The sequence below is a fragment of the Pristis pectinata genome, chromosome 10 (genome assembly GCF_009764475.1).
Source record: "Pristis pectinata isolate sPriPec2 chromosome 10, sPriPec2.1.pri, whole genome shotgun sequence".
NCBI lineage: Eukaryota > Metazoa > Chordata > Chondrichthyes > Rhinopristiformes > Pristidae > Pristis > Pristis pectinata.
Window position 1 is genome coordinate 63,978,703 of NC_067414.1, and position 26,451 is coordinate 64,005,153.

Genomic DNA, 26,451 nt, shown 5'->3' on the forward strand with positions numbered 1-26,451 from the left:
CCGGGGCCTGATGGAATATTCCCCAGGCTGCTTCATGAGGCTAGGGAGGAGATTGCTGAACCGTTGGCTAGGATCTTTGAGTCCTCGTTGTCCATGGGGATGGTACCGGAGGATTGGAGGGTGGCGAATCTTGTCCCCTTATTCAAAAAGGTAGTAGGGATGGTTCAGGGAATTACAGACCAGTGAGCCTTATGTCTGTGGTGGGTAAGCTGCTAGAAAGGATTCTAAGAGATTGGATCTATAATCATTTAGAGAATCATGGTCTGATCAGGGACAGCCAGCATGGCTTTGTGAAGGGCAGATCATGTCTCACAAGCCTGATAGTGTTCTTTGAGGAGGTGACCAGACAGATTGATGAGGGTAGTGTAGTAGATGTGGTCTACATGGATTTTAGTAAGGCATTTGACAAGGTTCCACATGGTAGGCTTCTTCAGAAGGTCAGGGGGCATGGGATCCAGGGAAGCTTGGCCATGTGGATTCAGAATTGGCTTGCCTGTAGAAAGCAGAGAGTTGTGGTAGAGGGAGTGCATTCATATTGGAGGGCTGTGTCTAGTGGTATCCTGCAAGGATTGGTTCTGGGACCTCTGCTTTTCATGATTTTTATTAATGACTTGGATGAGGGGGTAGAAGGGTGGGTTAGCAAGTTTGTAGACAACACAAAGGTTGGTGGTGTTGTGGATAGTGTAGGGGATTGTCGAAGATTGCGGAGGGACATTGATAGGATGCAGAAATGGGCTGAGAGGTGGCAGATGGAGTTCAATCTGGAGAAGTGTGAGGTGGTACACTTTGGAAGGACAAACTCCCAGGCAGAGTACAAAGTAAATGGCAGGATTCTGGGTAGTGTGGAGGAGCAGAGGGATCTGGGGGGTTCATATCCACAGATCACTGAAAGTTACCTAACAGGTGGATGGGGTAGTTAAGAAAGCATATGGGGTGTTAACATTCATAAGTCATGGGATCGAGTTTAGGAGCCATGAGGTAATGATGCAGCTCTACAAAACTCTGTTTAGACCATACTTAGAGTACTGTGTCCAGTTCTGGTCGCCTCATTATAGGAAGGATGTGGAAGTGTTGGAAAGGGTGCAGAGGAGATTTACCAGGATGCTGCCTGGTTTGGAGAGTATGGATTATGAGGAGAGATGAAGGGAGCTAGGGCTTTACTCTTTGGAGAGAAGGAGGATGAGGGGAGATATGATAGAGGTATACAAAATATTAAGAGGAATAGATAGAGTGGACAGCCAGCCCCTCTTTCCCAGGGCACCAATGGTCAATACAAGAGGGCAGAGCTTTAAGGTAATGGGAGGGAAGTTCAAGGGAGACGTCAGAGGGAGGTTTTTCACCCAGAGAGTGGTTGGTGCATGGAATGCACTGCCTGGGGTGGTGGTGGAGGCTGATACATTGGTCAAGTTCAAGAGATTGTTAGATAAGCATATGGAGGAATTTCAGATAGAGGGATATGTGGGAGGAAGGGGTTAGATAGTCTTAGGAGTGGTTTGAAGGTTGGCACAACATGGTGGGCCGAAGGGCCTGTATTGTGCTGTATTGTTCTATGGCTCTACGAAACAAATGTACATTGCAAAAGAGGAGTTGCTGGTGGTCTTAAAGCACAAAAAGGTGGATAAATCGCCAGGACCAGACCTTGTATCCTAGGACATTGTGGGAAGCCAGGTAAGAAATTGCTGGGGCACTGGCAGAGATATTTATATCGTTGTTAGCCATAGGTGAGTACTGGAAGACTGGAAGGAGGCTAATGTTGAACCTTTATTTAAGAAGGGATGCAAGGACAAGCCAGAGAACTACAGAGCAGTGAGCCTTACATCAGCGGTGGGAAAGTTACTAGAGGGGATTCTGAGAGATAGGATCTACCTGCATTTGGAAAGGCAAGGGCTGATTAAGGATAGTCAGCATGACTTTGTGCAAGGGGAAATTGTGTTTCACAAATTTGAATGTTTTGATAGGCTGACCAAGAAGGTTCACAAAGGCAGGGCAGTACACTTTGTCTGCAGGGACTCTAGAAGGGCCTTTTACAAAGTCCTGTACGGTAGGCTGCTCTGAAAGGTTAGATCACATGGAATTCAGGGGGAGCTAGCCAATTGGATACAAAATTGGCTTGGTGGTAGGAGTCAGAGAGTGGTAGTGGAGGGTCAGTTTTCAGATTGAGGCCTGTGACCAGTGGTGTGCTGCAGGGATCTGTGCTGGGTCTCCTGGTGTTTGTCATCTATATTAATGATTTGGATGAGGATGTAGTTGGCATGATCAGTAAGTTTGCGGGTGACACCAAAATTGGTGGTATAGTGGACTGCGAAGAAGGTTATCTGAGATTACAACAGGATCTGCATCAACTGGGGAAGTGGGCCAAGGAAGGGCAGATGGAATTTGACTTGGACAAGTGTGAGATGATGCATTTTGGGGAGTTTATCCAGGGCAGGACTTGCACAGTAATTGGCAGAGCTCTGGAGCGTTTTGTAGAATAGAGAGACCTAGGGGGACAAGTTCATAGTTCCCTGAAAATGGCGACACAGGTAGACAGGGTGAAGAGGCGTTTGGCATCAACTTGCTCAGGTATATTGTTCTAAAGCAGAAATATCTTTCTCTCCTGTACTATTCCCAATTTAAAGAGAAGCCTAATCATGGCCAAAATTACTTAATGTTTTAATAGCCTGAATAGTTGGAGTAATATGTTTGTTTTATTTTCATTTTTATTAATATGAAATAATCTACTAAAAACTTGCTGTTATTTAAGAACTTTGCATTTATTCTCATTTGAAAACTGAAATAATAAATGATTGCTTGCTTTCCATTCACAAGAATGGTACATTGTACATGTTAAATGGTTTGATTTATCACAACTTTAAATATTCAGATGCATTTTAAAATTTTGGTTTACGCTTTGTTTTCCTTTCTTCCAGTAGCATTTTATTTTTCTGATACTCCTCCATAATTAGTTCCCATGCTCGAGCAGTACCTCTTTGTAGCATCTGTTGTCCCCTGATAAAAGTTGTGTTTAGCTGATTCATTGTTACTTTTTTCAAGTGGGGAACCTCATCAAATGACTTCCATTCAAGAGGGTGAGGAACATTAATTATAAGCTCTCCAGGTTGCCTTTTCACAATCATTCCAGCGAATAGTTCATTAGAAATCAATTTCAGAAACCTGAATAGTTGTTGAGTAAATTTGCTGCAGTTTTCAATAAATGAATCAACTGCTCTTCTTGCATTAACAATTAAACTTGCATAAATTCTATCAAGGTACACAGAAACTCTATCTATATTGCTCTTAAGTACAAATTTATAGGGAACAATCTGCTTCCTCATGCCTGCAAGTACCCCTTTCAAATTTTCTTTAACTCTTTTAATATATTCAGCAACTACTGTTTGCCCATCTTCTTGAAACTCCAACTGCATGATTTTATAATATTCATCAAAAGTCTGAACAGAATGACTAATGAGCACTTTTGCTTCTTGCCTCAGAATATTAGCTCCTTTATCAATAAATTTTAGATTTTCTTGTGAATATTCTATAATTTCTGCCAACAATTGAACTAACTTTTCAGTAATTCTATCAACAATGATTGTCCATGCTTCTAAGTGACTAGCAAACGGTCCTTCATAAATTGATTTCAAATATATGTTTTCTGTCCGCACCTTTTCAACAAGGGCTTGCAACAGGTTTTGGCTCATTTGAATCTGTTTTAAAAGATATTCTTTCAAATTACCTGAATAGATCTGCAACTGTTCTGCATATACTGAATTGACACTATCATCGTACCACTGATGAATTTTAGATTTCACAGCTTCATAATTTATGTTATCCAGATCTTTGCACTTTGAAACCATTTTTTCAGTAACGTTCTGTATATTTTCTATTAAGGAATGTAGACATTGTTCATAATTAAAATTCTGCATTCCTTCCAAAGCTTCAAGCAGCTTTGTTTGAAGTTTCTGTAGAGACACTCTTAACCGATGAATTATTTCTGCGCTATCAAAAAATGTGCTAGTGCCAGATACTTTTAGCTCCACTTCTTCGATGTACTTGACTGCATTTCTGAGATTTTCATCCACAAAACCATCAATATCCTTGACAAGCCTTTCCACAAACTTCGTTGCCTGCTTTATGAAGAGCCTATATAGTTCTTCAACTGTATAAAGTCCATCAAGTCCAGGAACCTGAAATCTGTTACGTTTTAGAAAACTGATTGCTGCATCAATTGAGTCTTTTACTGTACTCTGATACTCTTGCGTCAGATTAGAAATGGCATTCAATAATGCGGTGAGCTTTTTGTTATAATCTACATTTGCTACTTTTACTGCTGCCGTCTTGTACAATTTCTTTGCTTTGTCTTTCACGTTTTGATAGTTTGAGGCAATATCATCAACTGCAGACTGGAAACGATCATCAGCTTCTTTAATGCCATTGACTGTTTTTATGTAGGCTTCATTGACATTCTGTTTCATCAAGTCCTCAACTCTTGGACTGACAGCATTAATCTCAATTCCAAGATGTTCAGTGTGATACTTGTTTACGCAGTCATAGACAGCTTCAACCATCAGAGGTATTGTCTCCTTCAGACCTCCTACGAAATCTGGGGTTACAGTGTTTCCCCATTTGAACATCAGTTGAAGATTTTCGGTATTCTCCAACAAGACTTTGGTTTCCAAAATAACTATTTCAGCGGATGGCTGTTAAAAGAAAATTAAGAACGATTACATTGCATGTGGGGACTATTATGCAATTGAAGCAGCTGAGAAGTGAGCTGTTCAAGCAATTCAGTAGTTCACCTGAGCATCCACAATGTAACATAGTGCTTGCAAGGACCATGGAAGGAAACCTCTTTTGTGGCTAACCACAGTAGGGCAGCACGGTAGCGTAGTGGTTAGCGTGACACTATTACAGTGCCAGCAATCAGGGTTCAATTCCCGTCGCTGTCTGTAAGGAGCCTGTACATTCTCCCTGTGTCTGCTTAGGTTTTCTCCGGGTGCTCTGGTTTCCTCCCACATTCCAAAGATGTACAGGTAGGTTAACATGGGTTTAAATGGGCGGTGCGGACTCACTGGGCCATAAGGGCCTGATACCGTGCTGTATAAATAAAGTTTCTAACAAAAATAACAAATACTAGTAGCTTCAATAACTTTAGCCATTATTTTTCATATGCATGAATAAGGAACATACTGGTTTGTGGATATATAGCTTTCCATATAGAACATCTGGCTTTTTCTTTTCAATTCTCATTCCAAGGAGTCCTGTAGATGGAGTGGAGACTGATGAAGAAATTCCATTATTATCTCCATGCCAATGAAGGTTAAGGTCTGTGAAAGTTGGACTCTTGACGCTTACATCACATTGAGTAGTTAACCTGATAAAGAAAACAAAATAAATAGATGGTCATTTACTGTGGAAAAGAAATGGCATTTTCTTTAGGTACAATAATTCATTTTGAAAGATGCTGGACGTGAAACATTAACTTTTTCTCTTACCACGGATGCTGCCTGACCTGCTGAGAGTTTCCAGCATTTTCTGTTTTTACTTCAGATTTCCTTCATCCACAGATACTTTTAAATTTTCAATTACTGCTTTTCTATTTATACCAGAGTACCTAAAGTAGATTTGTGTCTTTGCTGCCTGAACTGTAATTAAGCATAACAGAAGAGGGTTTGCGAAACCCACAAGGTTTTTATTCTTTTGAAATGTAATATTATTAAAATCATCTGAATTCTGTCAAAATTGTAGAATCTAGAAGAAGCATCAAATAACATCATGGCTGATTTTTTTTTACTACACTGCACTAATCTACATCCTATATCCTTTACTCTAACCCCATACAACTCCTCTTACAGCACTAACGTTACATCGCTTGATCCTCTTAACATCCAAAAATCTATCAATCTCTCTCTATAATATACTCAGCAACTGAGCCTCCACAGTGCAAAATCTACTGTACTAAACCAATTAAACATGAACATGGAAAAACAGATATTCAGTCTAACCACAATAAATCAAGGGATGCTAATCAAATTACTTAGTCCTGAATAGTGTTGTTGAAGCTTCACTCACCCAGGCAAGTGGAAGCACCATCCTGAAGGTGGTGGCAAAGCTTTGTGTCAGGAGATGTCACTTGTTACAGGATATCCAGCCTCGGACCTGCCCTTGTGACCATGGTATTTATGTTTCTGATCCAGATGGGTTTCTTGTCAATGCACCCTGCTCCCCATTACACCCCAGAACTCTGATGGTGGGGACGCAGTGATAGTCACACCATTGAATATTAAGAACTGGTGGTGAGGCTCTTTTAGCAATGGTCATTGCCTAACACAAATTTACTTTCCACGATGACGGAGTATTGCCTGGATCTTGTTGCAAGCAGGCACAAACTTCTTCATTTTCAGAGAAGTTGTAAATGGAATTGGACATTACGCAATTATCAGCGAACATCCCCACTTCTGAACATGATGGAATGTAAGATCAGTCCTTCGTGGCTGCTCTTCCATTTTCAGTCAGATCATCACTGATCCTTTACATCAATGCACCTTTCCTGCACTGACCCCCTATCACTTGATTCTCTTAACATCAAAAATTCTATCAGTCTCTTTCTTGAATATACTCGGCAACTCAGCCTCCACAGTTCTTTTAGCTATAAATACACAAGGACTTGTAAGTCCCTGGATGAATAAATTCTTTATCTCAGTCCTGTATAGCTAACTGAAACAGTAACCCATGGTTCTAGACACCGCCCACCAGGAGAAACATTAACTCTGCATCTTCCTTGTCAAGCCCCTTAAAAACTTTGCATGTTTCAATGAGACCATCTCTCGTTCTTCTATACTCTAGAAAACAAAGGCCCAGTCTGCTTAATCTCTCCTCAGTCCTGCCAACCCCTGAATCAATCCAGTTAACCTTCATTATACTCCCCATATTGCAGCTACAGGTGCTGTTTATCCTTCCTTGGGGAGGGAGACTAGACCAGCATACAGTGTTCTAGATGCAGTCCTATTCTGGCTCTATGAAATTAGAGCAACAGAGTGTCAATGCTTGTGGCCAAATCCTCTTGCAATAGAGACCAACATACTATTTGCCTTCCTAATTGCTTGCTTATTCTTTGTGTTAACTTTCAGTGATTGGTGTACCAGGCCACTGAGATCTTTCGGAACACAATAATCTTCAATCCTTCACCATTTAAAAAGTATTCTGTGTATTTTTTTCCAGCAAAATGAATGGCTTCACATTTTTACATTCCATCTGCCTTTCCTTTGCCCTTCTTCCCCTGTTTTCTCTTCATTAACCAGTCCTTAACCCAGTCCAGCATATTACCCCCAAAATCCTGCACTCTAATTTTGTTTAGTAAACTCTTGGCTGGGACCTTATCAAAGGTGGTCTGAATGTCCAAATATACTACATGTATGGATTTGCTGTTATCTATTCTGCCAATGGAAACCTTTAAAATGTCCCAACAGATACGTCAAACATGATTTTTTCATTCATCCATGTTGACTCAGCCCAATCATTATAATTTTCCAAATGCCCTGTTACCACTTCCTAAACCACAGACTCCCAGCAATTTCCCCTGCTACTGATGTCAGTCTGACTGATCTATAGTTCTGTTTGTCTCCTTCCCTTTCTTAAATAGTGGATTACATTTGCTGCCTCCCAATATGTGGGAACCACTGAAGATATATGAAAATTTGGAAGTGGGCAACAGTGGATCCCCATTGCCACTTCCTTCAAAAAAATTAAGGATGTAGGTCATAGGATTTATTACTCTTCACTCCCATAATTTGCTCCAATACTAGTTCATTACTAATTCTAATTTCTTTGACTCCTCATTTACTTTTGGTCAATAATATTCCACTATTTCTGGGATGATTTCTGTATTTCCTACAATGACAGACATTTTTTTGTTAATTTCTCTGTATGTTCCTAATTCTCCAGTATAATATCACCTGCCTTCACCTGTAAAGGACCTACAGTATATTTTTAGCTAATCTTTTCCTTTTGACAAACCTATGAAAGCTCATACAGTTTGTGTTCTTGCTAGTCTACTCGTGTGGTTTCCCAATCTACCATAGCTAACTCGTACCTTGTGCCTTCATAGTTTGCTTTGCTCAGATTTTAAGACCATGATTTAAGATTAAACAAAATCAATTCCAATCTTTATATAAAATTCTATATTATAATCAATATTCCCTAAAGATCTCTTAAATTTCAGAATATCAATGAATCCTTTCTTATTAGACAATACCAGATCTAACATGGTCATTGATGAAGCAGCTGGAGATGGTTGGGCCTTCGACTCTGCCTTGAGGAACTCCTGCAGTGATGTCCTGCTGCTTGGATAATTGATCCATATGAACCACAATTATCCAGTCACTGCAGTGTTTTATCCCTGATGTGCTTTGTCTTTTGTTTTATCAGAGCTATTTGATGCTACATGCATGATCAAATGCTGCCTTATTGTCAAGGGCAGTCGCTTTCACCTCACCCCTGGCATTCAGTTCTTTAAATTATGTTTGAACTAAGTCTGTGATGAGATCTGGAGCTGAGTGGTCCTGATAAAACCCAAACTGGGCATCAGTGCAGAGGTCATTGCTGAGCATATGCTGCTTGGCATCAATGTCATCAACATCTTTTATTACTTTACTGATGACTTAGAGCAGACTGATAGGACAGTAGTCAGCTGGATTAGACACATCCTGTTCACAAAAGAGCAGGACAAATCTGTGCAATTTTCCACATTATTGGGCAAGTGCCAGTGTTGTAACTAGACTAGATACATGATAATACTAGATAGACTAGATAAGTTTGGCTAGATACATGGTTAGTTTCGGAATGCATCTTCAATATTACAACAGGGATGTTGTCTGGTTCTATTGCCTTTGTTGTATCCAGGGCGTTCAGCCATTTCTTATACAATGTGCACAGAATCAAACTGGCTGAACATTCAGGAAGAAGCCAAGGTAGATCTACCACCTGGGACTTCTGATTGAAATCAGTTGCAAACACTCACTCATCTTTGGCGTCCATTTGCTGGACGCTTTTATTGAGGATAGGGGTGCTTTTGGAGCCTTTTCCTCCTCCTCACATTAGTTGTAAATTGAACACCACCATTCATGATGATGTGACAGGGACTGTGTCAACTTACAGCCAAGGCAGCAGATAGTGCAGCCTCCAATGAAGGAACAATTAAATTCTGAGATGCATAAGTGAGCAGAGTTGGAGTTGTGCAGATATGTATAAAGATTACATTACTGTAAAAATTCAGAGTAAGGAAGAGACAAATGGCGGAATAAGGTCATGGAAGGACTGAAAACAGGGATGTGTATTTTAAAATGGAAGCATTGCCGGAGTGGGAGCCAGTATTGGTTAACAACCTTCAGTGTGATGGATGATCAGACCTGAGGTGCATTATGAGCTGCAGATTTTGGTAGACTTTCAGTTTCAGTGAGGTAGACTATGGTAGGCAAACTCAGGGAGCACACAATCATTATGTCACAAGTAAAAACCCTAGGGTGGGAGGCTGAGTTAGGGCTGGAATAGGGTGATTTTACAAAGAGGAGAGAGACAACTGAATTGATAGTGATCCTTGTGAAAAATAAATCTGAGTTTAGTATAGGTCATGGTCATGGTCATGGACAAGGTCATGCAGCATGGAAACAGGCTCCTCAGCCCACCAAGTCTGTGCTGACCACGAAACACCCATCTACACTAATCCCATTTTATTCTCCCCTCTTTCCTTTTTAATCTCTGTCCAAAGATTTATATTTCTTACACTGATATTTGGAGGAGAAAGATGAGGGGCAGGGGAGGATGGAGATAGCTTGTGATGGAATAGAAAATCTTTGGATTACGGAATAATATTTGAACTGTAATCAGTTTTGCAATGGATTGTAGGACCAGATAATAGCCATAGCGTCATACATGATGGAAAGTGGTCCTTTACCAGCACCCCCCCCCCCACCCCCGCCCATGCTGACCATCAAAGAACATTTTTAGTAATCCTACACTAATCTCATTTTTATCCTCCTGTCATTCCTATCCGCTCACCACATGGTAGATGCTATTTCTGGAGGCCAAATTAACCTACCAACTCACACATCTTTAGAATGTGAGAGGAAATTGGGATATCAGAAGGAAACCCCTACAGTCACTGGGGGAAATGTGCAAACTCCACACAGACAGCACCAGAAATCAGGATTGAACCTGGATCACCAGAGTTGTGAGACAGCAGCATTACTAGCAATGCCATTGTGCTACCTAATGATTATTGTAGTTCACCCAAATCTAGCATTCAAAGTTTAAATCAATTTTCTGCCAAACCTAGGTCCTTTGGAGCTAATTAAAAGTTAAACAAAATGAAACACATTATACATCATCCAAAACTGTAATAAAAATGTACAACATACCTTGAATTCTGAATAACTAAATTTTCCAGCCAGTTTATACTTAAGTCAGGATGGGAAAGCAGATATTTTCCATTCACACTGTAGCCATCATCTTTTTCACTTATTGTTTCACTTGCTATAAAAGAGGGGAAAATTTTCTTTCAAAAATATGTTTTCATGTCTTATGATTCAATGATATTTTTTCCACAAAGTATTGAAACACGTAAAATTTTTAAGTATGAATACATACATTTTGATAAACAAAATAAATTATTTGAGCAATTATAAAAAATATTTTAGGAATTCTTCCAAACTAAAATAGGAATTTTTTAAACTAAAAACCATATTAACAATTTAAAAAATGGATAAAGAGAGTGCCCAGAATATGATTGGTATAAGTAACGGTGAAACAAAATAAAATGAATGGAAAAAGTACTCAAAGTTAAGGTGTCATTTATTAGGCCCAATAACATTGCAATTTTTAAGATTAAAAGATATTACCGTATTTTTAACTTACCCTCTAATTCATATTCCAGAAACCGCATAGTAGAACTAGATGTTGCTTCCACTGTTGCCATGAAGGTATTTGCTTTGTTTTCATCCGATTTCACACTTGCAATCCATGTAGTATTGTATATTGGTGACAAAACATCGACTTTTCCAGTTAAAGACTTAAATGCTGGGAAAGCTACTGCTAGAGGCAGATGTATTGTCAGTGATGGTATCTCTAATGTCTTTGCTGGGATTATTATGGCTGGTGGTTCAGAATCTGCTGTCTGCTTTGCATTGCTGCCCAAATTCAGATGCTGTATAGCAACTCCAAAAGATTTTAGTAGAGTAAACTGAGAAATCATGATTCTGAATTCTGGGATTGTCACTTCAAGATAAGGGATTTTGTTATATTCAATATACCTAGAATCAATGCTCACATCAGGAAAACTTATAGTAGGAAAATCTGGCAAAGAGACTTCAAATTGAAGAATATTTGTCCTCCATGGAATAGTAATATCTGTGAAGTTAATGGTATATGATGGCACTTGATAAGTAGTATATGGAACTCTAAATTCGGGAGTGATGAAGACTCTTGGTAGTTTTAATTCTGACAAGTGGAATTTATATGAGGGCACAACAATGTTTACCAATGGTACTGTGATTGTTGGAAATGTAATTTCATTGAGAATCGAGCCTTCTCCAGCTGTTGGAAGTAGGTTGCTAAGAATCAGTTCTGGTACATTTTTGATCCATTCAGGAAGATGAAGTGTTGCTTCAGGGACATGTACTTTTAGTCCATTGGCTACCTTCTGGATTGGGAAGGGAATAAGAAAGCCACCTTCACTCTTTATGCATACTATTAATGCAGATGCATTTAAGTATTGTTGCTCCTTCTCACTGGTAGTCAAGTCAAATTTCAGTACATCCCACAAATTTTTCTCATAAACTGGAAGCCATATTTTTTTCAGAAAATCCACATATCCCTGCAAGGAACTAGCCAAGTCAAGACGTATTTCTGTTCTGTTGTTTAATAGTTCTACTGCATCACTGAAGCTTGTTGAATATAGGTGACCATTATTATTCCACTTCAATGCCTGGGTCTCTGGTGTAATACTTACGGTCACCTGCTGTTGTACATCTGCCCTGTCCCACCAACTACTGGGTTGACTAAATTTGGCATTTAGATTTCCTGTCACACTCCACGGTGCTAATTCCAGTGTTGCTTTAGAGGTCTGACTACCTTTTGTTGTAAATGCTTTCATAAGCGTAACTGCATTATTACCAGAATGCTCCCACACAGCAAAAATACGTCTTGTGGTTGCCTCTAAAGCAAGGTTTTCATTCATCACGATGTTAAAACTATTACCAGCAGGTATCTTAGCTGAAGAAGTTAAATCAAGTTTTGCATTAGAACGAATGTTATTTGAACTGAGGTACACACTTGCTTCATTGTTCAAACTGCTGGAGAATTTGTTTGCGAAAGACACACTTCCTCCAACGTGAGCGTTAGTTGAAGTTTCCAAATTGAAGTAGGATGCAAGGTCGCCCAAGGTGAGTGAATGTAGAGCTTTTCCTTCAAGATCAGTTCCAAATGAAGGCACTAACAATCTGTAGTCAAGAGACACCTTTGATTGCACGTTGGGCTTAGACCTTGTATTACCACTCAAATCATTTGTGAAATTAAGGACAAAATTGGGAAATTTAATGTTTGCTTTGGTATTAATTGAAGCATCAATATTCCTCCATGCTAAACTTAGGGTGCTGTTGTGCTTTCCCTGAATGGTCTCATGGTAAACAGAAATAGTTGTTGCTAATTTCAGTCTTCGCCTTCTTGCCAGGCTTGTTGTTCCTTCTGCTTTGAAGTTTGAAGTGAAGATAGATGAAGATGAGACACTATAACGAGCAATTATATCTGACTGGTTGAAAAGTTCAGCATGAGCACTGAGTGTTACCAAACTTGATTTGAGTGAGAAATCATAAGTCAGATTGCCCATAGCTGGAAGCTTAATAGATGGTTGTATTGCTGGCATTTTGATCTTTGGAAACGACAATTTGTAAAGACTGTCAGGAATATTCACTAATGCAAGTTCAAAGGATGGTATAACGAAAGTGTAGGAAGGCATAGTGAAACTAATAATTGGTAATCTAAAGGCTGGAGTAGTAATTTCTCTTGCAACAACAAAATGGAAATTTGGGATCTCTAGTCTGTAAGGAGAGACTTCAGCCTTCAGTATTGGTATGGTATAACCTGGTATATGAAGAAATTTTGGCAAGTAATTTGCACTGGGATTCACTTGTGATCTATGACTTTCTGATAAAGTCAAAATGCTGTTTCTGACCTGTTTAAAGGTATTTTCAGATATTGTAAGAAGATCTCCAAACCAGTCATAAACAGGTGTCAAGTCAATTCTAAGGTTGTGAACATCCTTGTTCTTACTGTATTCAGTCTTTATGCTTAAGTCAAATGTCTGGCGTGTTGTTCTCAAGAGTGATTTGAGTCCTGCGTCTTCCCACAGGGAATAATCTGTAATAGGAGATGACGGGATGGAAATGGGCATGGTCAGGAAATACAGGTTTGCATCACCATTCAATGCAAGAAGCAAATTGATATTTTCTTCACTATTACTTGCAAAAATATTATGATTGTATTTGTAGTCATTGAATCTTGAAGTTACTTGCCAGCCACAACGTTGTTCATTTGGATTTAATATCAGTTCGTAGTTATTCAGGAACTCCACTTTTCCAGTAAGTGTCAAAGGGAAAGAAACTTTTGCATTGACATTATTAATTGCTTTTGCAACAACTGCAAATGGTTCCGCTGTGAAGGTAAATGTATTTTCCACTGTACCTACTGCATGACCACGGAGGTCAGTATGTTGAGATCCCATCAATTTTACTTTCAATGATGCTAGATCTGCAGTTCCATCCACACTTATGGTACTATTTCCAACCTGTACAATGTTTGTCTCTGCATTCAACACTAAATTGGCATTAAATGAAGGGAGGATCTCAGTCTTGAAGTTTTGTTTCATCTTTACATATTTAGTGTCTGTGATACCAACGAATGCAATTATAAGAGCAGGTTCATCAAGATTCAATTTCAGCTCACTTATGTATGATCCTTCATCAGAGTAGTCCTTAAAAGAGAATTTTCCACGAGCAGTTGTTGCGGCAGTGCTTGTTGCACTCTTTTCACTAACAATGGTTTCAACAGTATTCTTCAGGGACACTTGACTTGATAACAGTAATTTTGGTGCATTGAAGTAGTGTTGATAATTTGTCTCCATTTTTGTGGAAAGTCCGCCGTCTATTTTAATTCCTATAATATTCTTTGCTTCTGCTGTATAGGGTTCAGAGGTAATTTTGATCAAGGTCTCTGCATTTCCATTCACAAATGGTTTTGTGAAATCAAGTGTTCCTTTGTGATCGATGGTGATAGCTGTGTGGTCAAGCTTTACATTTTCACTTACTTTCAAAAGATTCTGCTCAAGAGCTGATAGCTGGGATTTAGCTTCTAAGTCAAAGGATAGGATGTCTAAATCTGATTTGCCTTTTGCTGTGATATAAGCTAGAAGTTCAGGGTTGCTTTGAACAACTGTGTTGTTGTGAATTCCAACACTGGTGTGCAAATTGTAAACAGGAGATGAAATACTGAATGTACCACTGAGTTTTCCAATTGCAGGAACAGACATTTCGTGAGGTATATGAGGCAGTTGGAATTCTGGAATTTTAATAGCATCCAGCATGAAGTTGTCTAAGTTCACTTTTGGAATCCTTATGTCAGGCACATGTAACGCACTGAAATCGATTTCAGGAATTCTTATCTCTGGAAGTGGCTTAATGAGGAAATCCAAATCTGAAAACATAGGGAACTCTGCTGTGGGAATTTCAAAATTCTTTATGTCTTGAATTGTTGTGACAACGAATTCCTTAATTGTTTCCAAGTCAATTGTGAAGGCAGGGATAGTAAATAAATTCAAAATGGCAATTGATGGAACTTCAAATCTTGTAGGAATGTTAATATTTTTTAGTTTGTTTAAACTGACATGGTAAGATGGTATTGTTAGATTTGTCAGAGGTACTGTAAATGATGGAATGACAAACTGTCCTTGCTTAATCACCTGAATGCTGACTTCAAACTTGGGCACAGATATTAGACCTAGGTTCAGCTCTGGAACAATAAAACCTTTTTCCAGGTAAATGTACATCTGATTCACAACATCTGTGAGCTCAATCTTTTCTGCCAAAATTGTAATCTTTTCCTTTGCCTTTTCATATGCTGTTGAGAGGTGATGAACAAGCATTTCATAATAATGGACAGCATCCTGCCAGTGACTTTGCAATTCAACAGGGATATTCATTTTATTGATTCTTGCATGGAGATCCTCAATCATGTCACCATATGCAGCTGTTAGATCATTGTGAATTGCCACAGCTATACTTCTGAGTACATCCACCATCACATCAATCAATTCATTGAGGTTTCTCTGTGTCATGTAGTCCACTATTAAAGACTGAATTGTTTGTCCATATTTTATCATAGACTTGACTTTCTCTGCTAGTTCTAAGTCTCTAATTTTATCATTGACTACACTGCTTGTTTCTTGGATCCAATTGTTTGTTTTATCAACAAAAGCATTATAATTGAATTCTTTCAAGTCTGTAATAACTTTGTTAAGGAATTCATTAATTTTGTCAATTATTTTCTGGAAGTCATATAATCTTACCTGTTCAGATACTTCATTAATATATTGAACTGCTCTATCAATATATGATTTCACATCAATTCTTTTAAGATTGGTTATGATTCCTTGTATTGTTTCCTTCACCTTGTATTGTTCAATGAGCTGCACAGTTTCATTTAAAAGTTTCTCAACCAAAATATCAAGTTCAAATGTTTTAATAACCTTCTGTATCTTGGCATTGATGAATTTAATAGTATCATCTGTTCCTGAGACCTCAGCCAAAAACTGAATAATCTGGTATGTGCCCCTAATTAGCTCATTTACTTTGTGAAAGAATGCATTTAGTGCTTGTTTCAGTTCTTCAATTAGTTCATTAAAGTTAATTGTTGAAATTTGTTGTTTTAGTCTATCAGCAAATTCCTGCAAATTGATGTTCTGGAGTTGTGTCTGTACTTCCATCAATTTAATTTGAAACACTTTATACAGCTTCTGAATCCATTTAGCAATGCCAGTTTCCTGCAGAGCAAGTTGTTCAAGAAATTTCTGCATTTGAGTGACAATACTTAGAGCTTTTTGGGTTATTTCATATTGTTGATCAATTTTTATCACTTCATTCATAATCAGGTCAATGAAGTTTACAATGGTGTCCTTCAATTCAGATGTGTCATATTCTTTCAGAAAGTTAAGATAAGTCTGCACATTGGTCAGTATGGTATTGGAAGCCTCAATCAAAGCAAAGTTAAGTTGTTCTGCCAATTTTTCATACTCTGTTACAAACTTGAGCACTTTATCTCTCACATCATTAATCTTTAAGTCTAAATTCACTCCTTTAATGTAATCATTTATTTGGCGTAAAATAGTCTTGTATTTCTGGGCAAACTGACTAACCTTCATGTTCAACAAAAAGTTGTTCATGGCCTCCAAAGTGTTTAAGACTACATATTTTAAGGAGTCAAAGAACCTGGGCAAGTCTTCCAAGAATGGTATGTCAAAAACATGAACATTCGTATTTTTATCGTATTGCAGATTACCTAAAATTTTTATCTTCGATGGTTCAGCTGGATCAACAGTGTTCTCTCCCTTAGAGGAAAGCTTATGGCCAAAATCAACCACTGCTTCACTTGCAATTTCCATGCCAATTTTGTCTGGATTATTGTAGGCATTGATAGTTTGCATGTAGCCATTATTGTTTAACTGACCTTCTAGTTTCCATGTGCTTGATTGCTCACCTGGATTCAACATAACATTTAGAGTGTTTTTCAGAAGTGTCCCTAACAATTTCTGATTGTTCATTTGATGTTCAGAAGTTCCTTCGTAGCTATTATGAAGTGCAAGGGCAAATGGTTCTGCCTTCATTTGGAATTTATTGTTAAGGTTTCCACTGTGATTGCCCCAGTGATCAACATTTCCATTGGCAACAGTATCAGCATCAAAGGTGAAGACAAATGGAAGAGCTGCAGTGCGAATCCGATTCTGAAATTGCAATTGCTTTGATTTGCAAGATGCATCGCTGGAGAAATATGCAGAAAGTCCAATGATTTCCAAGTTTAACTTGTGATTAATTTTATTTGACTGCACTTTTCCTGTTGTGTTTGCACTTAATAAAGCTTTCCATTCAGCACATTGCAAACCATAAGAATGTTTCACCTGGTAGGCCATCTGTTTTCCCACAAATACACCATTCAAGTCAATCTTGAACGGTTCAAGCAGAAGTTGTCCAGTATGGGTAAGGTCGAGCTGTTGGTATTTAAATCTCTCATCATAATTGGCGGAAAATTTGAATGCTTGCACCAGCACTTTGAAATTTTGGTGGTAGGTGCTTTCAGAATTAAGGTGACCATCGGTCTGCATTACTGCATTGATTGCCCTGGAATCAATGGTAAAATGATTCGTATGGTTAAATATAACCTCTTTATATGCCGCCTCTGTTGTTGTGAGAAGAACCAGCCCCTGTTCTTTAGTAAGAAGAAGAATTATGTTATTGTTTGTTTTAGTTTCCAAAATAACACCCAAATAAGAACAGGACATGTGTATTCCACTGCTATTTGTTATTCCATTTAAATTCAAATTAACTAAATTACCATTATCATCTTGGATATCAAATATCATGATGGCTTTTGATTGCTGAACATTAATACTGAATCTATGTTTCAAATTGATAGGATATATGTTAACTTTTGAGTTCACTTCAGTTTTCAGACCACCATTCCCAATGTTCAGAGTACCATGGTTACTTACACCAGGGAAATCTACAGAAGACTTTAGCTGCAGACCATCATCATTTAATACACCAGCCAATACAGTGTGGAAATGTTTGTTGTAATAACCTACATGAAATTTATGTTCAACTTCAGCTTGTTTTGCTGATACTGTAAAACTTAATCTGTTGGCTGCATCCATCTCTTTATTCTTTCCTGTTGAGTTCAATAACAAACTCAGTTGTCCCTCACTGTAGAGGAGTTGATCTACAGTTTCTATGGCAGTGTTAAACATTTGACCACGCAGTCTGTTCTCTACCTTCAGTCCTTTATTGTTGTTAATCCATTTTATGTTGTTGATGAAGTCACCATCAGCAGACTGGCCTGAAGTGTCGCATTTCATTTCATATTTCCTATTTGTTATCCTTACTTTGATGAGATTTTTTAGGTTTAGAAATGAGCTGTCAGTGTTTGAGGAAAATGTGAAACCATCACTACTAAATTCATTGTTCATTCTGTTGGTAATCTGGAGCAATGCAGAGTTGAAATTTAAAATTGAACTTCCTCTGCCTTCTTTGTGGGAGTTAAATGTTTCAGACATGGTATAATTCCAGGTGGAATAAAATGAAGATACATCCACTGCTCCTCTTGCATGCCCTTGTATTTCGAATTTAGAACCATGTCCAACCCCAAACTGATATGATGAAATCAAAGAGGTCCTTGCTGCTCCTATACTGAGTGCATGCCATTCAAACTCTACCTCAGATTTATCAGTTAAACCATGATTCTTTGTTAATAGCTTTACCGAAGTTGTAAGCAGGGAATGTTTAAATGATCCAGTAATGTCCGTAGATACATCCTCTCCAGTTCGGCTTGAGAGTGCAGAACCTATGATGCATAAAAATGCATTTACTTTAAATTGTGATTAGAATTAAATTTAGGCACAGCAGTTAAATGCATGATACTTTTATAATGGTTAAATTAAAGGTGTAATATCTATGCCAATGGAAGTTTGTAAAATTCAACAACTGTATTTAGTTTTCATGCCAAATGCAGTTTGAATAAAAGCAGTTTTCAAAAATTAGCAAACTTATTTATCAACTATGATATTATTCTTTTTATTCCTCAAAGCATGAACTTTACAGTGTTGATTTCAAACATTGCAGGCCAAATTCTTGTAATACTATTATTTTAAATTCTTGCATGGGAGATGGATGTTACTGTCAAACAATGGGTCATGAGCATTTTCTTGAGCCACTGCAATTCATGTATTTCACTTTATTATTTAAAATATAATCATCATTTGAGAAAGGCTCAGAACCATTGCCTTCCCATCAAAGAGAATATGTGACTAAGTAGGAAATTAATGACATCAAATGTGGTCAAATAAAATGTGGCATATCATAATAAATTAAAGCTCTCAATAAACTTAAAACTAGCTTTTCAAAATATGGATATCATAAAGAAAAAGATTCAATTACTTCAAAAGTTATTATTAAAACACTCACCTTTCAGTTGATATGACAAATAATCCAGAAGCGAGTCTGCTTTGATATCTACATCAACTGAAAATAGCTTTCTGTCTTGCTTTGTATTGTGTTCAGATGTGAAGCTGGAGGTCCAGTTATAATAATTACTGTTCAGCTGGGAGGAGAATTCGAGCTTGTCAATTGAGGGAATCTGGAGCTTGTATGTTTCGGGAATGGTAAAAGAAGGAATCGAGGTTACTTCTCCAACAAGTGGAATAAATACCGATGGTATGGTATAATCATTTGATGATGAATTAATTCCAAGCATTTCCTTTGCCATTGGAGGTAATCTCACTGTTCTTGGAAAAAGTGTGACTTCTTTAAACACGGTCCCAGCAAAAGGATTTGGAAGTTGAATGTCAACTTTCTCGTTCCCAAATGTACCTGCAATGGAGCCTTGACTATGGTGGGAAAGATGTAGGGGAGGAAAAAGAAGGATAACAAAACTATTAGCTATGGTTTTTATTTAAAAAATGATAAAAACTTGTAACAAATTGTAGCCATCCTGCATGCTTCACGGTAAGGAGGAAAAAGATGTGGTCAATACTGGACAAAAAAGGTTAGCGCTAAGGAATTGAAAGATGCATTTTTTAGCAAAATACTAATAGCAAAATGAATTATAGCTAGGCATGGAAAACTAGAGACTTTCTAATGAAGAGCCAATGTCACTAAACAAGCAGCTACAAGGTGAAGTGGAGGAAGAATATAATGAAGCAAAGGCAGACAGAAGTCAGATGAGATAAGGTGAGATGAGACTATGGAGTAACTTAAAAATGCAAGACAATTCATTCCTAAATATCAACATTTGCTTATGATTCAGATCCTAGCAAAGTTTCTGAGCCTCTTATATAATCATTACTGATTGTAGATTCACTGGACCCAATGGGCAAATTTGCAGGACCCAGCCTACTGCCCAGTTGCTTCATGTGGTTTCCTACCACCCATATTCACATGGTCATGATGGGCAAAACTACTTGCAGCCTTGGGTCAAGCAATGAGATCTCTACAGGGACCAAGCAGCAGGTATCATTGTGCAGAGGTCCAACTTTGAAGCCTCTGATAGAAGTTAGAGCTTTGTCTTCTGTCAAAGCTGTCAAGGATTTTAACAGTTATTATATGTCCCTGACTTTCAGAGAAGTTTTTAAGCTGCTAAAATTGAATAAATAAAAAATAATTAGAGACACCGTACACTTGGAAATGATTAAAAACATTAAACGGAAGTAAAATAATTCCACAAGTTACTTATCATTCCCTATGTCTCTTAATTATCAGATCTAGAATCTCCATTTAACTCAATGGAGAGCTCTTGTGCTATTATGGATCTAACCTGGTACAGGATCAAAGAGGTAAATCCCCACTGTAATGAACCCCACTGCTGTTCTCCATGTGGTGTTCAGCAATGGATTGTAGTGACAGATGCAGTGTCATTTGTCACTTAGTAGGACTCAGACTTCTGCATTAGATAGTTCATGCATGGAAGTTGAAGATCTACTGAAATTTTAAATAGGAATCCTGGAATCCAGCCCGCAAGATTCACCCCAATACTTACAGGGAAGTGGGAGAATGCTGGAAAATTGAAGGCAAAATGAATTTAATGGTAGGGAATCATTATAGCTATATCTTTTCATTTCCCAACTGGCAACTAATCAAATTGGCAAGTTGGCCAGTTGCCAGGTGGATAACCCAGTGATGGGAGCCTGCAGCCTGGGATCCTTGAGAATGTTGCTTGGTAATCAGAACAGGAGGAGGGCAAAGATCAAACTTTCTGCAGCTAGTTTTAAAAATCAACTCTTTGTTCCTTGATAAAGTAAACAGAACAACTTACTTCTTTAGAAACAATTTTTCTGGAAGAATGAAATATTGTGTCATTTGCTCCAAATCCAAGTTCTTCAGAGTTTGCAAATGGTTTTGAAAGGTGAGAATAAATGGAACTTTCTCATCAATCTGTTGTAACCATATGTTGATTGCCTGCCAAAAATGAAACACGTGTGTTTGTTACCCTGCCTTGCTTAATAATCCCCTTCAGGTGAAAAAGACAAATATTCTGCAGATGAATCCATAAGACTTTGCTCAAACTTTCACTTCTTACTGATGAATATATACTCATCTTATATAAATGACGATCCAACAACAATGATTTGCATTTATATTGCAATTTTATTAAGGTAAAATCCTCACTCATGCTTCTAAGGAACAAGTATCAAAATAAGTTTACATAATGGCTAGATTAAAAATTGGACTAGAAGTAACAATTCATGGATAAGAATGTGAACTGTAGATAAATTGAAGTAGAACAAAATGTCCATATTTATAGATTTTATGTAGGTAGCCTTGGTGTCAAGGAGCTCTAGGGTTGGAAGCATAGCTCAAGCTCAAAGGATGGCAAGACTGCAAACAGTCATGAATTGGTGACAATGCAATGGGGTATATGGCAGAGCCATATACAGTATTTGGAAGAAATTCTTGTGATGTCAGACAAGTGGTGCAACAGATGTGAATCAATGTAAGGTGATGAGGTATGATAAAACTGAATGTTATCAGGGTGCATGTTAAAAATGACAACATTTGTATGATGTTGTTGAGAGGCTGTAGGTAGATTAGAAACAAAAGGGGATGGGGTGGTGCGGAATGGGATGGAGGATAGACCTTGGGAGAATTTGAGATAATGGTACAGATGAAGGAAGACAAACTACTGCTGCTGATTCTGTGACCGTGACTGGATAGATAGGAACAGAACCATCAAGTATAGACCTGCACAAACAGAGAAAGGGCAAGAGATGTTATAGGAGGATGGCATAATCAGCAATGCCAAAGCCTGTAGACCATCCAAGGAAGATCAGGAAGAGTAGCTTGTCACTTGTCATAATTATATAGTAGGTTACTTATGACATGATAAGTACCATTTCAGTGGAACAGCAAGGACCAAATGTTTAATGTGGGTACTGTATTAATGCATGGTCATGCATCGAGGAGATGACAATGCATTCCATGACTTTGGACAGGGAAGTTGATGTGAGGCAGCAATTTATAAGGGGCCAAGGAAGTTTTTCTGAGGAGTGTGTGTAATGATAGTAAAGGCTAAATACTTTAGAAGACGAAGCCATGAACAAGATAAGTTGACAAGAAGGCCAGGAAGAGAAGTCAGGTGATCGGCACTTTGCTGGGAATTGAGTAGGTAGCAGAGGAGACTGGACTTATAGTCAAGATAAACTGGGAAACAGTATGATAGGAACTGAGAAAAGCATTAGCAAAAGATGTGAATATAGGGGCAAGAGTACAACTAATACTCAGCTTGGTGCAAAATATTCCTTTGGAAATCTTTATTTGCTGGATGTCCATTTGTTGTTGTATGACGTGCAATTATGGAATGATTGTAACTTAGTGTGTTTCAATGTATGAAAATAGAAATGCTGCAAATATGTACTTTTATTTGATGTCTGTAAAGAAAAGGGACAGGTTATGTTGCAACCTTTGTAGCCTCATCATTTTTTTGGCAGTTTTTTAAAATAATCTACTGCATTTTTCACCATTATTTGTTTTTATTTCAGATTTATGTAATTTTTTTCTAATGGCCCATAACTAATAATTCTTTCCAATAAAATCAAAATTTTGTATCTTTCTTTGGATCATGAGTACTAACTATGTGATAGAGTGGAATCAATGCAATGAATTCAACTTCTGAAATTTGGTTCCACTGAGGGCAATGAAAATCAGAAAGCTATTATCTTGAATAGTTTGTGCTACTGATCCAAGGATGAATATTTTCCCCCAATGTCTTACCTCAAATGATTTGAAAACAATGTGTCTTGTCGTCATATCAGTTTGGAGAAAGTTTTTACGAAATATGGTGTCAAGGAGCTTATTTAGGGTCTTTCGGTATGCAGATGTGTCAACTGCTCCTATGTTCGTAATTTTCTCATTAAGTGTTTTAAGGTCAGACGTTGCTTCTGAGTTCCATGCTACTTGGACCTTCTTAGAGTCTGAAAGTGAAACAGATTGCAAAAAATTGCACAGATTTTGACACAAGAAAAATCTTTTAAGGATTTTAAGCTAGTTCAACTGTAAATTATTTTTGTCTCATTTTCAGTGCAATATTACTGTATTCCAGATCAGTAGTACTCTGTAATACAACCATTAGGAGTGATTTTAATTCAGCATCCAAAATGGTCACAACATCGTCAAGTGGCAGCTTATCCCCCTGCCATCCGTGGTGGCACATGACCCAAAACATTTTGAAACCTGAGACTCTTTGGCATGTGTCAGTCAAGCTGCAAACACCAAACAAAATATTTGCTTTAGTTTGAGTGTTCCAGGATGGAAAATCAGTGATACCCACACTGATACAGCCAGGTAAGAATGAGAAGAGTCATGTGAGGGCTTGAACTCTTGATCGCTCCAGGAAGGGCAGTCTTAATCTTTCCACACCCACCAAACCTTGATTGTGTTTTCATTGACTTCTATTCGATCTGATTAAGGACTGCCACTTAGACTATTGAAAGCCCGGATTAAGTGGACAGTGGGTGCAGTACAAAGCTTGTCCATTTAACCATAAAGTTTGAATTTGTGCCCATAAATTTACAGAAGCTCCAGGTTACATATATTTAATTAGTCTCTCATTTTTTGAGGCCAGCTTCATATTGGCCCACTTGAAAGTTGAATGAGGCAAGTTTTAAGCTTCAGTGGGCAATAATGTGACCACCCACTTCCTATTTTGCTTTTCAGCTGTTGACCATTTCTTTTTCAATTACAAACTAAATGACACAGAGTTACAAAATACATTCTTTGATTTTTTTTCCTCTTTCATTTCTATAAAATGGGTAGATTAGAATCCACAGGACAAAACTATTAGAAGTAGAAAAAGTGTTTTATACTTTGAATAGTTTTACTTCTCTTCCTGTGCAAAGTGTCTAGTCTCCAATTGGTTCCATGCTGTTACAGAACGTCTCATTTGGCATTAGTTCAATTTAATATTTTATATTGATTAATTTACTTCTGGACCTTCTGAACTAGTTTTCTATGCAATCCTGAAAATCATATTGATGAAGAATTTGCATGCTGCTGCTCCAATGAAAGTGATAAAATGGACAATGTGCCCTTAGCCCATTCATTAATGGTGAAAGAATCTCCATGAAGTGGTATAACTGCTATCATTTCAAGGGAAAATATAATGAAAATGACAGGCCTAAGTTGCAACTTCCTATTTTCAATTCCTCAATTGCATTATAAGAAAATAAAGAAAAGAAAATCAAAATTTAAAATAGACATTATCAGTAACATACCGTATCTGAAATTGGTTTGGTACGAAGCCTTAACCTGAGAGACAGAGGCTTCCAAGAGGAGTCCAGTAAACAATCCATCAGGCAAACGCTGAATCTGAGTTTCAACATTTGTCCTAACATCCAGCTGAGGAATGGAGAAAAGACCTTGCAGCAAGAGATCTCTCTGCTCATTATTATAGCTTTAAAAGAAGAACAGTGCTGATCAGAATTGATACTATCATTACCAGTGTATTTACATTATTAATGACATTTTATGTACATAAATTTATGCATTCTGTGCACATTGAAGTATGATCTGGCAGTGTTGTAGAATTGGCATGTGTTTCAATAAGAATTCAGGAATTTTCCAAATACCCCAAGGCCCAAAAAAGAGCTGGAAACCTAACATTAAGGCACCTCTTAACTGTACATTGTGGATTTGTCAGAGCACACTTTATTTGTGGCTTCTTTAAAGTGAAATTATTCATTATGTGTTAATTAGTGATAAGGTTTGTGTTGTGTTTCAGGATCCATTGAGAACTTGGCTGGGATTGTTCAAAATCATTTCACTTAACATCCTACAACTGCAAGAGAATGCTTTTGGTCATCTGGACTGCACTGAAATATCAGAAGCAAAGCATTATGTCTAAAGCATTAATCCTTCTACTTCCCAGATGCTGAGAAGCCTGAAATGTATTTCAAGTATTTGCTGATTTTTTTCCTCTAGTTTTTAAAAAGGCAAGATTCCAACCAAATTCCACAATAGTTCATTGGATAGGTAAAATATCACCTCATGTTTTTTGAAAAGTTGCTTTTCTTGTTTAACGTTAGGTGTTTCTGGTGAGGATTCTTTCCCTGTTTTACCATCAGCAATCCTTCCTTGTAATATACAAATATAGGTCCAATGCACTATTTATACACACCTTGCTCGGCACTTGAAGGTCACTTCAGGTATATTTTTGTTTGTGAGATCAAACCTAACAATATATGCGGTCTTGTCCCGTGCAGATTTGTCTTCAGCTCCTAGCTTCATGCCAAATTGTGTATCAAATTTGGGAATCCGAACATCTGCTGTAAGACTGTGCTTGTTGGTGTTGTACTTAATTTCAGCTGTCACCTCAGTACTTTCACTGCCTGTTAAATGACAACAATTTATAATTATCACAGTGCAAGTTAGCTCTCACACTTAACCACAACAAGGTTGAACAAGTTCTAAACAATTCAACATACATTGAAATCACTCATCAAAGGAGATTACAATATGCAGTGCCACTTTATCTGGAGTTCAGGTGCAGGCATCTCCCTTTTTACTGCTGTTGCTTTTTAATGTACAGGAAACCAAGGCAGACTTGCAACCATTCTCTTGCAGTACTTGCTGATATTACTTTAATGCAAATAATTTTATGACTGATAGGATGACATGAGTAAAATGTTTTACATTTAGTGGAATTATTTTAATATTTACCAGTCCCCCACAACATTAAGAGAGAAATAAAGGACTGCAGATGCTGGAATCTAGATGAAAAACACTATGATGCTGGAGGAACTCAATAGGCCAGGCAGCATCTGTGGAGAAAAGCAGGCGGTCAATGTTTCAGGTCAGGACTGTTTTTCAGGACAGCAGATAGGTAAAGGGGAAGCCCAATATGTAGGAGGGAAAAACAGAGCAGTGATAGGTGGACCAAAGAGGGGAGGCGGAGTGAGCACATGGTGGTGATAGGTAGCTGCAGGTAAGAGATAATGATAGGCAGGTGTGGGGGAGGAGGGGAGAGCAGATCCACCAGGGGATGGGTCAAAGGTAAGGAGGAAAAAAGGGGGGTAGAAAATGAGACAGGCTAGGAAAGGGAAGAAAAGAAGAGGCATGGTTGGGGGTGGGGATTACTTAAAGTGGGAGAACTTAATGTTCACACAGTTAG

The 26,451-nt window shown here is 38.0% G+C and overlaps 1 protein-coding gene across 1 annotated transcript in view; it reads right to left on the bottom strand.

The window, feature by feature from the left end:
* Positions 1-2,732: 2,732 nt before the first annotated feature.
* The window catches only part of apoba (apolipoprotein Ba), a 51,559-nt gene continuing 27,840 nt past the window's right edge, over positions 2,733-26,451 (bottom strand). Inside the window, exons 21-29 of the mRNA XM_052024308.1 lie at positions 25,459-25,669; positions 24,557-24,735; positions 23,058-23,257; positions 21,103-21,245; positions 19,257-19,678; positions 10,891-18,636; positions 10,395-10,509; positions 5,170-5,353; positions 2,733-4,679 (exon numbers count right to left, since the gene is read on the bottom strand). Coding sequence (XP_051880268.1) covers positions 2,871-4,679; positions 5,170-5,353; positions 10,395-10,509; positions 10,891-18,636; positions 19,257-19,678; positions 21,103-21,245; positions 23,058-23,257; positions 24,557-24,735; positions 25,459-25,669 — 11,009 coding nt within the window. The 3' untranslated portion in view covers positions 2,733-2,870. The remainder of the gene's footprint in view (positions 4,680-5,169; positions 5,354-10,394; positions 10,510-10,890; positions 18,637-19,256; positions 19,679-21,102; positions 21,246-23,057; positions 23,258-24,556; positions 24,736-25,458; positions 25,670-26,451) is intronic.